This window comes from Balaenoptera musculus, chromosome 10 (genome assembly GCF_009873245.2).
Source record: "Balaenoptera musculus isolate JJ_BM4_2016_0621 chromosome 10, mBalMus1.pri.v3, whole genome shotgun sequence".
Classification (NCBI taxonomy): domain Eukaryota; kingdom Metazoa; phylum Chordata; class Mammalia; order Artiodactyla; family Balaenopteridae; genus Balaenoptera; species Balaenoptera musculus.
Genome location: NC_045794.1, coordinates 82,713,445 through 82,730,590, shown reverse-complemented (window position 1 = coordinate 82,730,590; position 17,146 = coordinate 82,713,445). Strand labels below are relative to the sequence as shown.

The 17,146-nt window shown below is 33.8% G+C and overlaps 1 protein-coding gene across 1 annotated transcript in view; it reads left to right on the top strand.

Annotated features, from left to right (window-relative positions):
- The window catches only part of LOC118902195 (ankyrin repeat and sterile alpha motif domain-containing protein 1B-like), a 191,366-nt gene that overhangs the window by 173,787 nt on the left and 433 nt on the right, over positions 1-17,146 (top strand). The window contains exons 2-3 of the mRNA XM_036866282.1: positions 4,185-4,265; positions 11,614-11,770. Coding sequence (XP_036722177.1) covers positions 4,185-4,265; positions 11,614-11,770 — 238 coding nt within the window. The remainder of the gene's footprint in view (positions 1-4,184; positions 4,266-11,613; positions 11,771-17,146) is intronic.

Below are 17,146 nucleotides of genomic sequence, written 5' to 3'. Positions count from 1 at the left end.
GTGGCTGCAGCAGCAGCCTTAGCCTCTCATGCCTGTCTCTGTTGTCCATGCTGATAGCCGCGGCTCGTGCCCATGTCTGGAGCTCATTTAGGTGGTGCTCTGAATCCCCTCTCCTTGCGCACCCTGAAACAGTGTTCTCTTCCCTCTTCGGCAGGTCCAGATTTTCCGCAGACTCCCTCCTGGCTAGCTGTGGTGCACTAGCCCCCTTCAGGCTGTGTTCACGCAGCCAACCCCAGTCCTCTCCCTGGGATCTGACCTCTGAAGCTCGAGCCTCAGCTCCCAGCCCCCCCGGCCCCAGGGGGTGGGGGGGTGGGGGCAGAGAAGCCTCTCGGGCTGGTGAGTGCTGGTCGGTACCAATCCTCTGTGCGGGAAGCTCTCCGTTTTCCCCTCTGCATCCCTGTTGCTGTGCTCTCCTCCATGGCTCTGAAGCTTCCCCACGCCACCCAACCCCCGTCTCCACCAGTGAAGGGGCTTCCTAGTGTGTGGAAACTTTTCCTCCTTCACAGCTCCCTCCCAGAGGAGCAGGTCCCGTCCCTAATTCTTTTGTCTCTGTTTTTTCTTTTTTCTTTTGCCCTACCCGAGTACGTGGGGAGTTTCTTGCCTTTTGGGAAGTCTGAGGTTTTCTGCCAGCGTTCAGTAGGTGTTCTGTAGGAGTTGTTACACACATAGATGTATTTCTGATGCATTTGTGAGGAGGAAGGTGATCTCCACGTCTTAGTCCTCCAGCATCTTGAACGTCTCCCCTCTGAATCTTGTAGATTTATTGAGATTTATGATCCACAATATGGGATATATTGGTAAATGTCTTGTGTTCACTTGAAAAGAATATGTATTCAGGTATTATTGAGTAAGTGTTCTATAAATGTCAGTTAGGTCAAGTTGGTTGGTAGTGTTACTCAATTCTTGTATACCCTTAATGATTTTCTGTTTACTTGTTCTATCAATTATTGAGAGAGACATATTGAAATCTCCAAGTGTCAGTGGGTAGGTCTATTTCTCTTTGCAGTTGTATCAGTTTTTTGCTTCATGTATTGTGAAGTTCTGTTATTAGAGGCAAAAAACATTTAGGATTCCCATATTCTTCTGATAAATCGACATCTTTGTCATTCTGAAATGATTTTCTTTATCCCTTGTAATATTCTTAGCTTCGAAATCTGGTTTGTCCAATGTTAATATAGTTATTTAGCTTATTTTGATTAGTGTTAGTATGATTTTTCTGTCCTTTACTTTTTTTCTATTTGTATCTCTATATTTAAAGTGAATTTCTTTTAGTGAGTATATAGTTGGGTCTTACTTTCTTTAATCCAGTCTGATGATTTTTCTTTTTTAATTGGGATGATCAGACCATTGATAGTTAATGTGATTATTGATATGGTTATGGTTATTGATATGGTTAAATCTGTCATCTAACAGTTTGCTTTGTATTTGTCTTACCTATTCTTTGTTCCTCTTTTCTGCTTTTTTTTTTTTTGCCTCTTTTGGATTTTTTTTAATGATTTCATAGATTATTTTAAATAAGTACATTCCATTGTTTTAACACTTCTGAGTTTTACCTGTGGCTTATTTATTCATTAAAAGTAATCCTTTATTTGATTTTTAAATTTATATAATTTAGCACACATTTATTCAATAGCTGTTGTATTCAGTACTTAGAGAAAGAGTTATTGGAGTAGGTGAATCTTGATCAGGGCTTTGGAGGAATGGTAAGGTATGATTGGTTAGAGAATCTATTGTAGGTTAGTAGAAGGGCATGATTAAAGGCACAGAGGTGGAAATTAATAGAGCAAGGTGGGTGAGCTAGCAGGAGGAACAAAAGTATAAAAATTTTAAGAATGTAATAGGAGATTGAAAATGCTTCAAGGATTGATTAAAAAAAAGATTGGTAAAAGCCTAACAATCTTAATGAAATTGTAAAACATATGCACATTGTATAAATTTACTTGTTTAACTGTTACTTTTTTTATTCTCAGGAAGTAAGCTACCATTAAAGAAAAAAAACACTGAATTGAAATAAGGTTAAGATCAAAATAATGTTAAATCCTTACAACTGACTAATTATATTTGGCCATTAATTTCCTCAAGACCTTTTTTATTACCAAATAAATTGTTTAACTCTTATGTAACTTGATTTTTTTTTTTTTAACAGTTTCCTGTTTTAAATTGTATAATGCTCTCTCTTGGTTTTATTTACTCTTGGACAGCTCTCAATGTCCTTTACATAACATTTTTTCTGTGCTGGACCCTCCAGTATTGTTAATATCCATGGTTCTATTGTCTGTCCCATATTTTTCTTTCTTTCTTTCTTTTCTTTCCTCACAATGTACTTTCATATAGGTTCTCTGACAGTTTCAGTGAGGGCTGGGAGGTTTTCAGATTTTGAGTTGCCTTGAACTTGGGACTGTCTACCCAAGTCAGGTTTGATTTTTTTTTTTTTTTTTAACCAGGGGTTGTTAGATTTTAATTAATATCAACCTTTGAGAAAAGGTTTCACCTTGCCCCCATATACAAATTATCCACTGAGGTATTTGAGTCTGATGGCCTCCCTCTTAAAGAGTCTGATATCAGGCACTCCCTTGGTTTTACCTTCTATTTAATAATAATTTGTTCTAACAATTTGTTGAACTATGTTCTAACAAATATAATAGATGCTAGTACTATGTTCAACTACTGCCATAAGAGCTTTGTAGGTATTGATTCATTTGATTCTCACAACATTATAAGGTAGTACTATTATTATCATCTCTATTTTTCAGATGAGGAATTGAATTTCAGAGAGGTTAAACACTTCATGCAGGGCTACCCCCAGCAAGTAATGGAGCCAGGTTTTTGAACTCAGGTAATCTAACTTCAGGGCCATGCTTCTAACTAGATATTTTTATAATCTTCTGGAGATCCTTACTTTTATGTAAGTATGTCAGATACTTAAAATTCAGTGTCTCCAAACCTGAAGTCATTGTTTGCTTTCCATCTGCACTGTCTTCCCCAAGGAAATTTGCTTCTCTTTTCACATCTTTGTTAATGTTGTCGTTTTTCTTTTGGTCATTTAGGCATTAAATTTGAGTCATTCTGTGCTACTACTTTCTCCTTCCTTCAATTGATCCCTGCATCTTATTGATATGTCCTTTTAATAACTGTTGAAAAAGTACATTCTGCTCATTTTCATTGTCTCAACTTACTTAAAGTCAGTTGTGATCTCTCATTTGGAATAGCTATTCATTCTCTTCTCAGAGATGCTTGTGTGCTCTCTGGTACGTTGATTATCTTAGCACTCTGTAATTGTTAGTTTATGTGTCTCTCTTCTCTGTTAGACTCTGTTCTTGTAAAGAAGGGCCGTGAATTATGATTTTGTACTCTCAGTGCCTAGCTTAATATGTGACATACAATTGGTGTACAATAAATATTTCGTGAATACATGAATTAGTTTGTCATTAGATGTTAGTTTTGATGGCTTTGATAACAGTTTGTTTTTGTTTTGTTTTGTTTTTTATTTTGGTCTACTTTTGGAAAAGTGTCTTTCAATGCCTAATTTTTTCAAAAGCTGTACATAGTTTCTGTAATTGTAGTGATCAAGGATAAAATGGATTCTTTCATGTAGTTACATGTTATCTTCAGAATATATTGTATAGTAAAATAACTTCAAAACTGTTAGAATCTTTTTATGGTTTGTGATAGTCCAAATCTTTAATTATATTTTCAAGAATGAAATATGTATTATATTCTCTTAGTAGCAATGGAACAGAAAGAAGTGTTTATATTCTTTACATATGCAAAAATATAATTTATATAAACCACTGCCATCTCAGAATGAGTGTGTTAAAAGGGAGTAGGCAGGTGTCATAAATCTTTATTCTTGGTAAAGAATATAATAGTTGAATGTTAATTGCATCCAATATTTAAGTAATGACAGAAAGTGATAGGGAATTTTTGGGTCCAAATATAATGCATGGCAGTGGGCCTGCATTTACTAATTTCTGAAGGTAGCTATATTCCCTAATAATTTCCCTGCATCAAATAAATGAAGATATTATTCTGAGGGGAATGCACGAAAGGTGGCAGTTGTTTTCTACATGAGTAAAATTTTCATATGCAACATGCTGCTGACTGTGGGACTGTCAGTCTTCCTTTTGTTTTTCAAAGCACAATTCTGCTTAACTGTTAACTCTGTGCTTGTGCTTTATTTGCAGCATCTGGCGAGGCCCCAATGTGAACTGCACAGACAGTTCGGGTTACACTGCTTTACACCATGCAGCCTTAAATGGACATAAGTAAGTGCCACTTATTTGGACTGGAATCTTTGTGTATTTAGTTACATGTGATGAAGTTAATTATGTCTGATGGTACCTGTCTCATGTTGCCATGAGTCCCCTGGGCTTAGATGAATTTGAAGAGGCACCAGGTGTTCAATACCTGACAAGTTGAAAGTGGTAGGAATGTTGCTGAGATGATTATGTGCAGAGTGTAAGTCAGTCAAATATCACACAGGGAAAATGGAAGAAGTGACAGAACCATGTTAGTCGTGTGTACCTTTGGTGAGGGAATGGGATACATCACTTAATGACACCTCCCTACTTTTTTGGGTGTCTTCACCAAATATGGGATTATTCACTAGGAGTGAACTCTTCAATAGAATCTTGCTGTTATAAGCCATAGGCACTTACATGAACCACTTCAAAATCCTCAAACTAAGCTAAAATGCTTTGTCTTTGTCATTCATGGATGGTCTTTCAGGTTTTAAACTTCTTTAACCTGTTTTTCAGAAGGAATGTGACCCTGTTCATGTGTCTCCCTTCCTATCTGTTTTTCCTTTGCTTTAATGATTCAAGTTAGTCTTTTCAGATCTGGATCATTTCATTTCACTTCAGTTTTATTAGATGTGGCAATTACTGCCTTAAAAGTGCTAGTTACCTTTTACTTTCACACTTAACATTTCTTTCATTCTGTGAATTGAGACACAAGGGACTTAGTTATACTTGATCACATTTTAAGGCCTTAAAGCTCTCATGGAAGAAACATCATTTTTGTCATTATTTATCATTATGGCATTTTTATCTAACTTATTGCATAAATTGAACATTATCATTCTGTTTGAAGAATCATCCAAATTATATAAAATACCATGAACTGAATGTTTCATCACTTACATTTTTAGTATTGGAATTCCCAAATTACATTTCTTTTCATCCAGTCCTGATTCTTTATTATATCAACTTATACCATCTAACTTAGAACTTTTTATTTTGTCGAGTGTTTTTCAGCTATATGCTATCCTTCTGTAGAGTGGAAAATGTCTCCAGATCCCTAACATCTGAATCTTTTAAAGGAATTACTATTTATTCATCTTTGTACCTGAGTCATCAGGAGTGAAATCTATTAGATAAGCCCAAGCTGGCTTCTTTGGCCATCTTAGTTGTAGATTCAGGGTGGTACCATATTTCTTAGTTCCAATGGAGAAGACAGACCTATCAAATCTAATGGACAGAAGATCTTGAGCTTGACCATTTGAGCTATACAACTTTTCTTGTTCTATCTCAGCTTGGCATTATAAGTATTTCTCAAAATAATATTGTCCCCAAATGGACATATCCCTTCTTGATTTTCAGTGAAGTTTTTAGTAAATGTTATTGGTTTATACATGACATCCTGTGAAGTTCTAACCATTGAGATATATTTCTCTGAGGCCTCTTGCATAATTCTTAGTTTTTATTGGCAGTGTACAAAGTGAGGATAATTTAGGTGATTGAATAGCAATCATTAAGATTATCATAAAGAGATGAGGATTTGACTGTATATCTTTTAAAATCTCTTTAATTGCAGATGTTCTCTGAGAATTATATATCTCTGCTTTGCTTTTATCTAAAGGTCTCATTTATCTTTTCTTTTAAACTCTTTCTAGAAAGATTTTACTTAGTGTCATTCTGTAGGTATTGGAAAAAAGGAGGAAAATTCTAATCCCATCTTTCCCTCCCTGCTAGTTATGTGACCTTGAGCCATTTCATTAACCTATTTAGGCCTCAGTTCAGTGTACTGAATACAGTGGCTGGATATTTTTTGTTGTTACTTCCAATTATAACATTTTATGATACACTGTTTTATTATTGTTTGTGGCTCAGTTATGTACTATGATGTTACAATTCTGAAATTTGGATTTTCATCTAGAGTATAAGATTTCTTGATTTTAAATTACTTAAGTTACCAAGGACTTTTAAAATTAGAGATCATTTATTCTACCCTACCCTCCTCACTTCTTTCATTTTATAAATGGAGAAACAAGACCATTCTGGATAAGTGACTTAGTGGCCACTTAGTTATTAAGATGGGGCTGTTTCTAGAGTCTAAGTGTTCTAGTTCCAAGTGTATGCTTTTACCAGTACTTCACATTATATCCCCTCGGTGGCTGTATGCACATCAGTTTTCTAAATTCTTGTTGGTTTTTCTCTGTCACATTATGTATTTCTTGTTCCCGTTATCAACAGGTAGTGTGTTCTCATGGAATGCTGATTTAAATACTGGCATAAGAAAAGATATTTGACGGATAAAAAAGTGTCATAGAATATACCTCAGAGCCAGAGGAGAATGGTTTATGGTTTTTCTTTTCTTTGTCTTTGCTGTTCTCACTTAGCATAGGTAATGAACTATTGTGTTGTATTCTTCCCAAGCAAAAGACATTTTTTAATGTCATAGACATTCTTCTATGTCAGCATAGAAACACATAATTTCTGTCTTTATTCCTGCTGCTGTTGTATCCATCAGCTCTAGGTTGTTTTCATAAGCATTACGATTTCTAGGCTGAAGTTCATGGAATTATAGAGCTGGAAGAAATATTACAGGGTCCTATAGTTTATTCTTTTGCTTTGGGCACACGCTTTCCCCTTCCCTCCAATATATAATCTATGGCCTTGTGACTTCCCTGGTGGTCCAGTGGCTAAGACTCTGCACTCCCAATGCAGGGGGCCCGGGTTCGATCCCTGATCAGGGAACTAGATCCCACATGCTGCAACTAAGATCTAGCATGCCTCAACTAAAGATCCTGCGTGCCACAACTAAAAGATCCCACATGCTGCAACTGAAGATCCCACATGCCGCAATGAAGGTCCCATGTGCCGCAACTAAGACCCAGTGCAGAAATTAAAAAAAAAAAAATCTATGGCCTTCATACTACAAATTAAGCCTGTATCCTCTTTATTTTGTATATTTTACAGCTCTTGTTTGTCACTGGTAGTTAATCCACAAGTGGAGCAGCATTTTATATCTGAAATACATTATTTCATAACGAACAATTCATCTCCACTTAGCCAAATCAGGACACAATAGAAAATGTAATGTACTCTCAGTGATTTCTGAGTCATTTGTAATTACAGATTAGAAAATTTTTACCTTCAAATGATAGAAAAAACATGGTCAGTAGAACAAATTTAACTAGCGATGATTATAAATAAATTATTTCAATAGATAGGCTAGAGATGTTTCTCTTTTTCAAAATACGGAGGATTCATTGTCTCTCTCACATATTTCTACTGCAAATTTGATTCACTTAATTCTCTTCCAATTAGCCAGCTTTCCTTCCTCCTTCCCTCCTTCCCTCACTCCTTCCCTTACTCCCTCCTTTCTTTCCTTCCTTCTTCATGCCTTTCTTCTTTCTCTCTCTTCCTCTGTCCTTCTTTTCTTTCTTCTTTCCTTTCCCCCTGTCTTTTTAACTAGTAATCTTATCATTCCCTGTAAGGTTTTACTAAACCTGTATATTCATGTTTCATTTCGATTCTCCTTCTTTTCTTAGCAACTTGCTCCTTTTTTTTTTAAAGTTCCATCTCATTAAACTATGTTGGGTACATTGTAATTCTTGGCTACTGTTTTGGAAAATGTCACTACTAAACTGTTATTCTATCTTTGAAATATGTATGTTATTTGATATGTGCAGGGTGTAAAATATTTTCTATTCTCGCTTCTCATTCTTTAAATATTTAATGTTTGAATCCTAGACTCCATTATCTATAATCCAAATTGTATCTCAAATTGTATCTAGAATCCACACAGTAAGCTATCTGCTGCACTTTTGATTTGCTCAGAGTAGGCTTTCTAATGAAAGAAGGGTACTTCCTCTAAAAATTTGTATAATCTAGTCCATGAAATTACCCTTTGAGTCACCTACAAATATCTTTGGTTGATTGCTTCTTTCTTGGATAAGGATATTAACTAGTTAAACTTTGGCTTTATTCACTCTATCTGGAAATCTATGAGAGTGAATTCAGTATATAAAGGAGCTCCAGTTAGAAAATGGAGTGTATTGTCCTAAAGGCTTTTGACCATGTTGAACACATTTGCAACTTTATTTTCATTAAAGAGAAGTAAAATCTTCAAGAAAGTGTGAAATCAAGAGGGCCTTCATGAATTTGAGAATTTCATTAGTTTGTTAATACTACATCCATATGAAGATGATTTACATTTATTTCAAAATTCTTTGCATTACCAACAAACACAGGAGGATGGAACAAAATAAATGTCTTTGGTTAATTATAGGGAAACTTGCTGTTGAGGTAAAGAAATTTGAGTGTTGAATCTTCCCAATTAATTTAATTTTGCTCAGAACATATACTGAACTTCTTAAAAGACATTTCATATTAATCAGAAGTATTATTTATGTCTGTCAGAAAATGAAACAAATTAAACATAGTAGCAAAAATCAGTACTTTTTAGAATTCCTGTTTTTACCTGAACTTACATATATTAGCCTCAAGCTACAAAATGTTGCAGTGATTTAAGTTGGATTATTATTAAATTTAATTTGATATTTTTGTTTTGTTCCTGGGAAATGGAATTATTTTTCCTGTGATCTCATCAACTACATTTATTTAGTGTTTTGGAACATTTCTTATTTATCAAATGCTGTTAAGAAAGAATGCCACTTTATCTTTAAGCTATAGGGATTACTTCTCTGCTTGCTATTCTGTAGACAGTGTTCATTAACATAACTTAATATTTCATGCCAGGTAACCAAGTATGGTCAAAATATTCATTTCTGGATACCTCTGGAAGATATAAGATGCAACTTAAATAAAAATTTAAAAATAAGTGTTAACTAGGCTTATTATGGTGATCAGTTTGCAATATATACATATATCAGATCATTATGTTGTACACTTGAAACTAAAGTCATGTTATATGTCAATTATATCTCAAAAAAAAAGAAAAAATCCTTGATTTGGTGGGATTCTGTATTAACTACTCTTCTTGTTTAGACATTAAAGAAAGTACCTGAAATTTAATTTGCTCTTGATGAGCCTGGATGAAAAAGGGCTATATAATACATATTGCTTGTGATATACAAGGGATATACAATCATAAGAAATTAATGACACTATATTGATTAATATTTTGCTTAAGATTCATTAAGACTAACAGGCACTTATTTGATCAAAGATATAACTTTATATTTCACAGATATGTTTCCACATTAGAAATCTGAGCTCAGCCAGTTTATTAGCTGGTATCTCTAAATAAGGTGAAAGGCTCAACTTAAATAAAAATTTTAAAATAAATTTAAATTTAAAAATAAATTTAATAAGATATTTATTTAATAAAATGAATAAACTTTAAAAAAACTGAAATAAAAATAATAGTATTTATTTAGGAGCTTGGTGTTTGCCAAAGATAATTTCTTTTCTGATTTAGATATTAGATGATAGTAATACTATACAATACAAATGATCACTGTTAGTCAGTTTTTTCACTATATCATACATCTTCCTGATAGATAAAGAATGAATGCATATCACATACATTATTAGAAAATGTCAACAAAAATTGAGCCAAATAACAGATGAAATTCTGAATGGTTTGAGTGAGAGTAAAAGAAAATAGTATTGATGATCCCATCAAACTTTTTACTCCTAGAAAGGAAATGCTTTTAGAAATTTCAGACTTTTTTTGTTTGTTTGTTTAGGCTTTGAGGGATGAAATTAAAACCCTTCACATAATTGTCTTTCTTGCTATATGAATTTGGAGAAGGCTGTTTTTTTGTAGGATAAATTCTACTTGTTACATCCAGGTATTTAACTGTGCTTCCTTTGGTATTATTTTAACTTTTATTTAAATGCTGATATATTTCAGTTAAAAAAAGATCACTAGAATTGTTCAATCTTGCAGCAAACTGCTTTAAGAATAGTTTTTGATTGTATACAGTTTTACAGTCATTTTCATTTCTCATTTGATTCACACCACAACCCTTTGAGACCGGCAACAATATGTAATCTCTAAATTCTATTTTAACAATATCTGAAAGAGAGACAGAGGTTATTTGAATTATCCAAGGTAGCCAAGTTAGTAAGTACTAGTAGAGAGTTGGGACTTCAAACCAGATCTTCTGGTTCTCAGCTGCTTTTGCTATTCATAAGTATTGAATTCTTTTTACCACTTTGTAAGTTATTTATCTCAGAATGGATGACCCTATATAACAACTTTTACGTGGCAGAGAGGTGAGAAGAAGCATAGAAACTGGACAAACTTCAGGTTTCCTTCTGATTTTCAGACTGTTTTTGCCAAAGGTGATTTGAAGGAAGCATTTTTACTTTTAAAGGATTTTATTTTTATTTGGGGCAAGAACTAATATTTGTATAGTGTTTTACTGTTTATTGAGTGGCTTCTCTTTTATGTTCTCGTTTACTGTTCTTACCAGTCTTGAGCAATAGGCACTATTATTATTATTTATATTAATTTCTACAGGAAAGAAAAAGAAAAATGAGACTAAATAATACTCTAGGGGTCATATCACTAGATAGTTTGCATAGCTGGGACTTTAAATTCAAGTCATTTAAATTCAAAGCTTATAAAATAATACTGATTTTAGAAAAGAAATGTTAAAATGAGGTTTATTTTTACTTTCTCTGAAATCTTATCATTAGAAACTGCGTCAGTGATAGAATTTGTCTCATAAATGAATTTCCCTCTTAAAATCATTTCTTAGCCTTGGAGGAGGAAGGTGAAAGAGTGCACAAGTATGAACAACACACATTCAAAGTATGTTCTGTGCCATGGCTAAAAGTTATTAAATTTTTTTTTCAACCTTGGGCTTATACTGCAGGGTCTCTTTCCTACTGTGCTGCTTTCTTTTATATGTATCTTCAATCCCTTATTCCAGTTCTCTATAGCAATGATGTGTAAACTCCCTAAATGTCTCTTGGTAGTATGATAACTTTTTTTTGTAAACAGGGAGTTTGCTTGCACCTCAACTCTTCCTTCAGACTAAATCTCAGATACAGGTTATCTGGAAATACTCCGTTTTTGAAAAAGATGAGAGGAGGTATTCTTTTAAGTTATTTGACTAAATTCGTTCAGTTAATAAAATTAGATAAATTTTGCTGAAATGAATTCTATTAGGTAGTTTTATGGTTAGTCAGTGCTCTGTGTGTGTATGGTGGTGGCTTGTTCCAGGTAAGTAAAGTAGCCAAATGTTGAAGAGGCAAACTCCTAAACCCAATTGTATGTCTCAGTACCTTGAATGATTACTCTAAATTGCCAGCCAGTATCTAGTATACTTTTATAATTATCTGTTTAATAAATGCTGCATTGTTCAGCATATTTTCTTTTCTGTTGTATTCTTTTGGTTTTTCTACTTCTTAGGGACATAGTTCTCAAACTGCTTCAATATGAGGCATCAACAAATGTAGCAGACAACAAAGGTTATTTTCCTATTCACCTGGCTGCCTGGAAAGGAGATGTGGAAATTGTGAAGATTCTTATTCATCATGGACCATCGCATTCCAGAGTCAACGAACAGGTGCCTTTGACAAATATTTGCTCATGCTATGATTTTTCGAGAGTTTTGCGGAGCCAAGACACATTGAAAAATCGATTATTTCTATCTTTACCCTGCCAAAGACCTTTCTACTGATGAATTTCCTAAAGGAGAAAGTTGAAAACTTCTTTGGCATTTGTATATGGTACATTGGCACTAAGTTGGACATTTGTAAAGGTATTTGTTAACAAGAAAATCCCCCATAAAGGAAGTAGTTGTAGTATTTTTGCCTGCTTTACGTAAGCATCCATTTTATATTTATTGAATATTTAAAGATAGAACAGAATTCACATTTGTAATGTGAATTAGTTTTTCTTAATAAAATTTTAAATGCTAAAATGGTGACAACTATCATTTGCATAATGCTTTACCATTTACATAGCACTTTCACATTAAGTACAATTTTGTGAATTAAAATGCAAAATACAATGTAAACAGTTGCTAGTCACATATTAAATTAAAAATTTCCTGTATGTGTAGAGATTATATCTATATATCTATATCTACACATACATATATATACACACACACACACACACACACAGAGTAAGTTGAGTAAAACACAGCAGCAGGACGATACTGATATATAAAGTCAAAATATTTGCAAGTACATAGTATCCATGTTACATATAATGCATATATTTAAAAAGTAATGCCATTCTCGGTATTCTAAATAAATAAGAACACAGATTCCAGAAAGTAAAATACAGTCCTCTAGTACAGTATGATAACAAACGTCTTGAGCTCTGCATGCCCCCTACTGTTCCCATTTTGTAAAACTATATTTGAAAACCAGCATGTAGTCCAACAATTGAATTACAAATATGGCATTAAGCTGCAGGTTGGCAGTTATCCAATATCAATGGAAGTAGGTTACTCCAGGGTAAGCACATCTAATGAAGTACAATTAGCATATTGTTCAAATGGGTACAGACTTTGCAGACCTTTGACTGAAATTCAGATTAAAGAATAAAAAGTAACACTTGCCAGCTGTGAACAGCAAAGGGAAGAAAAATGTATATTTTTTTCTTACATCAAAACGCAGTTGTATAAAGAACTAATCAAGAAAAATGTTTTATTAATTGGAACACTGTCATTAATATTTATCACAATAAAATGTCTGTTTACAGGTTACAAAATACAGAATATTTTTTATGAGAATACACTCATTAATTCAAATCTATAAAAAATGACAGATATGGCTATCTTTATTGGCATATCATGCTAAAAGGAAATTTATGAGAATGCTGTCTGTTCCTCAGAAAACCAAGTTAAAAGATCATTTGTGGAATGAGCCATCTGGTGGTTATTCTTAAAACTGTCTGAATGCCCCAAAGCAAACCTGAAATAATAAGATGGAAAAACAAACCAAGGTTAAGCAAGGGAATGTTAGTTTCTCCAAACAATATTTTTAAAATGACATGAAAATAAGAAAGAAAAACCCTGGAATTTATTCACATTTGAAAGCTGAATATTTTAAATGGCATATAACTGTAATGGTGTGTTTTAAAGAGAAACATTTTTTGTGATATTGAATAAATCAATTTAAATATAAAAAAGGTTTTTTTGAGGTGATTGGACTTCAGAATTCCTTTTTCACTTCTCTTGCTTTAGGTTGTGGTTTCTATTGGAAACAAGTTGAAATTTCTTGAGGTTTTTAATACCATGCTTTCAGTATTTTTTTGTTTGTTATTATGTATATACGCTTTTAGTGCTGACATAGTTCTCTCATTCAATGTCATTTCTTCTAAAAGTTTCTGATGTAGGAATTTTGTTTTCACAGGTAAATTTTGATTTTAGCTTTATTTCTTTATTCCCCATGAATGGTACAGAAATATGCTAATTAATTATAAGCCTTTATGTATTTAAGCAATAGAGGGCAGGAATGAAAATGGTAATGAACATTTATTGAGACCCATGATAACCAGGCACTGTGCTAAGCACTTTTACCTGTGATATGTTATTTAATTAGTTCTCGCAATCCTCTGAAGTGAGTTTTTATCACTTACATTTTATAGATGGGAAATCAGGCTCAGTAAAGCTAAGTAACCCTTCTAAGTTCACACATTACTGAGTGACTTAAACTGAGACTTGTATTCAGATCTCTGTAATTCCAGAGCCCTCCACAATAGCACATTGGTATTCTAAGTGGTAAATCGTATCACTTATGGAGTGTTTACTATATGCCAGGCATTGTGCAGAGTACTTCATCTACATTATCTTTCTAAGCTCTACCACAGCCTGATGAGGTAGGTATTAATTACTGTTCCTACCTTATATATGGGGAAAGTACCTTAGAGAGATTAAGTAACTTGCCCATGATATCACAGCTTCTAAGAAATGCAGCCAGTATTTGAATTCAGGTTTTTCTGATCCAAAGCCCAAGCTTTTAACCAGTAATACACTATGTTATAATGTTAAAATTATGCATAATTATCAGGGTTTCATTCTGATTTCTGAATGCTGTCTTTGGTTTCTAATACAACTTTCTTTAAAAGTAATTCTACCTTATGTTTTAATGTTTAAAGCTTATAAGGAATTTTCCTATATGTTATCTCCTTTGATTTATAAGCTGTATTCTAAGGTTATAGGGAAGGTAATATTCTAATTTTACAGTAAGATAAGAGAGATAGAGTGATTTATTGTTGCTAATAAGTACGTGTTAGCACTTCAACCTGAATCACCATTTTATACTGCCTTAGAATTAGTGGTCAACTTAGGGTGACATAATTTTGAAAATAAAGTGGACTCTGCCCTGATTTTGGTTTTTATAATTGCCACATCCTTCCTGTCTTTTGTCAACAGGTTTATTTCCTTTCTTCTGATGTTATGTATGTTTTCAATTTATATTTCTCTGTATATTCGTTTCCCTCCCGCCTTTCCTTCCTCTTTCCTTTTCTTCCACCTTCTCTTCCTCTTTTCTTCTTTATTTTAACATTAGAGCAAAAACGAGAGGAGCCTTATAAGTATATTCCCTTGCCATTCACCAAAACTCAAATCCAACTAGTGTTAGATAGTTTCCATTAGTTTGACTTTGAAGTAAGATCTTTGGTAAATAGCTTTTGTTAGCCAGTTTCATACTGCCACCCATTGTCTGGAAGTGTCCTAATTTTTCAGAGAACACTCGTCTGGTAAAAAAAGAAGGAATTCAAATCAGTTTAAGAATGTTTAATGTAGGCATAGCAATTATTAATTAGTGCTTTATCACAGCCTATTTATTTCAAATTGGATTTTTTTAGACCACTAGTGAGTATGGACATGAGTATACAACCATGCCTTTTGTAAAGGTAGCACAGTTGTGGTCTTCACTGACGTGACAAGCCAAGTGTGTGTTCGATATTATGGATAAACTCTATGAACATTTTCTCCTGAGTAAGTCTTGAATGATTGAAATAACTTTTTCTTGAGATCTGAACAGTGATAACTGGAGTTAATAGAAAACTTTCTATTTTGCACTTATAATTTCCTAGGCTAAGGCCTTTGCAAAGGTAGAGAGGTCTTTGAGGTATTGTTTCATAATTTACTTTTCTTTTCCTCAAAGAGGTACTATATCTTAAAAAATGAGATTGAATCTCTTTTCAACCAATGGGAAATTTGGTTTGGTCAGGAGACATATTTCTATAACATATTTTCATGGTTAAAGGTAATAAGATTGATTTTTAAATCAGGTTTATAAAACTTGGCCAGATAATAAAATCAGGGAGTGCAAGCCTCTATGTTGTCAGTCTGTGAGGAAATAGACTATGATAACACATTTAAACTAAGAACAGGAATGGCTCCCCCAAAATGCTGGAAAAAACAATACCTCCAGCTGGATTTCCCATCTGTCATATCTTAACTTTTTGTTGACTGTCTTCAAGGAGTAGCTTTTCCTTTGCGTTTGGCCTTCAAATGCCCTCTTCTGATACTTGTTTTGGAAAGTAAAGTAGTAAGAAGACTTTTCTGTGCTTTTTTCCCCATCACTCCTCTTTTTAAGTTTTCAAGTCTTCTCTCTACTCTCAACTTACTTATCTGCATTGTTTTATCATCCAGAGCAAGGCTGAGTTGCTTTCTGGAACAATAAGATTTGTTTGGGTTTGTACCCTTAGAACAGCTATCTAAGCAGCTACTTCCTATTTCAACTCAGTTGGTGTTCTTTTGGGCAAAATCTATAGAAATTCTGCTTTCAGATCACTAGTTCCATGTTTTTCTTCTTTGGCAGTAAAGAAACACATGGCAGGCAGTGTGGTACAGTGGGAAGAGCATAAATGGGTTTTTGATTCTGATGGATACAGGTTCCAAAAGATCCTGAATCTGCTTGGGCATGTAATTTAACTTTTTTGTATTTTAGTTTCCTCATCCATGAAGTGGAGATGTTAATACCAATCTTGTAGGATCATTTGTAAGAGTTAAAGGAGACAATGTATGTAAAGTTTTTAGACACTCAGCAAATGGTAGTAGTAATAGTTTCTATTGTGGAAGATGGTATTAAAAGTACCAACTTTGGGTCTAGGCTATTTAGGTTCAAATTCTGGCCCCAATACTAAATGGCTGTATAATTGAAGGGCAGTTATTCAACTACTTACTACCTCAGTTTCCTCATCTGTAAAATGGGGATAATGATAATAATATTTATCTCCTAGTGAGGATTAGATGAGTAAACATGAAACTGTGCCTGGCACATAGCGATAGCTATGACGATGACTCTGATGATGACATCCTCCCTTGCTCTCTAGAACCCTCATTTAGGACATTGCATTTTTGTTACTAAAATTTCTTGTTCACATTTCTCCTGATTGACCCTTCTGCCTCCTGACATAGTCATACTGCATATACCTACACCATCTGCCCAAAGAATCTGAAAGGTACATCTCCCTTGCAACTGGGTTCAGTTTTCTCCATTGTAACATTTTTTATTCTGCTAAATTCCTGGGAAAATCTCATTGATTTTCAACTGAAACACTTATAAGCTACACGTGTAATACTGTGATACTCCTTATAACTTGTATGGTATGGGTATGGTCTGCTTCTCAATCCATGATTATATTTCAAAAAGATATGGTTTAATCTTAGGGCCAGTATGTCTGTTCTCTTTGCAAAAGCAGCACTGATTTATACTTAAACGAAAGATAAAATGAAACTTAACTTGGGAAGCCTTCCTGTAAATCTTTCATTATCAAAGAATGTACTATCTCAGCTATCTTTTGGAAAGCCAGTCTGTTAAAAGTTATTATAATTCTTATTAATCTCTCTCATTAACAAATGTCATGGAGGCACGATGCACAGTGCAGATAACACTGACCATCTGGGCCCAGCAGGGCTACTGACTAACATGGCTAAATCATTTATCACTCTTGGAAGTTGGAATATATAGTGTAG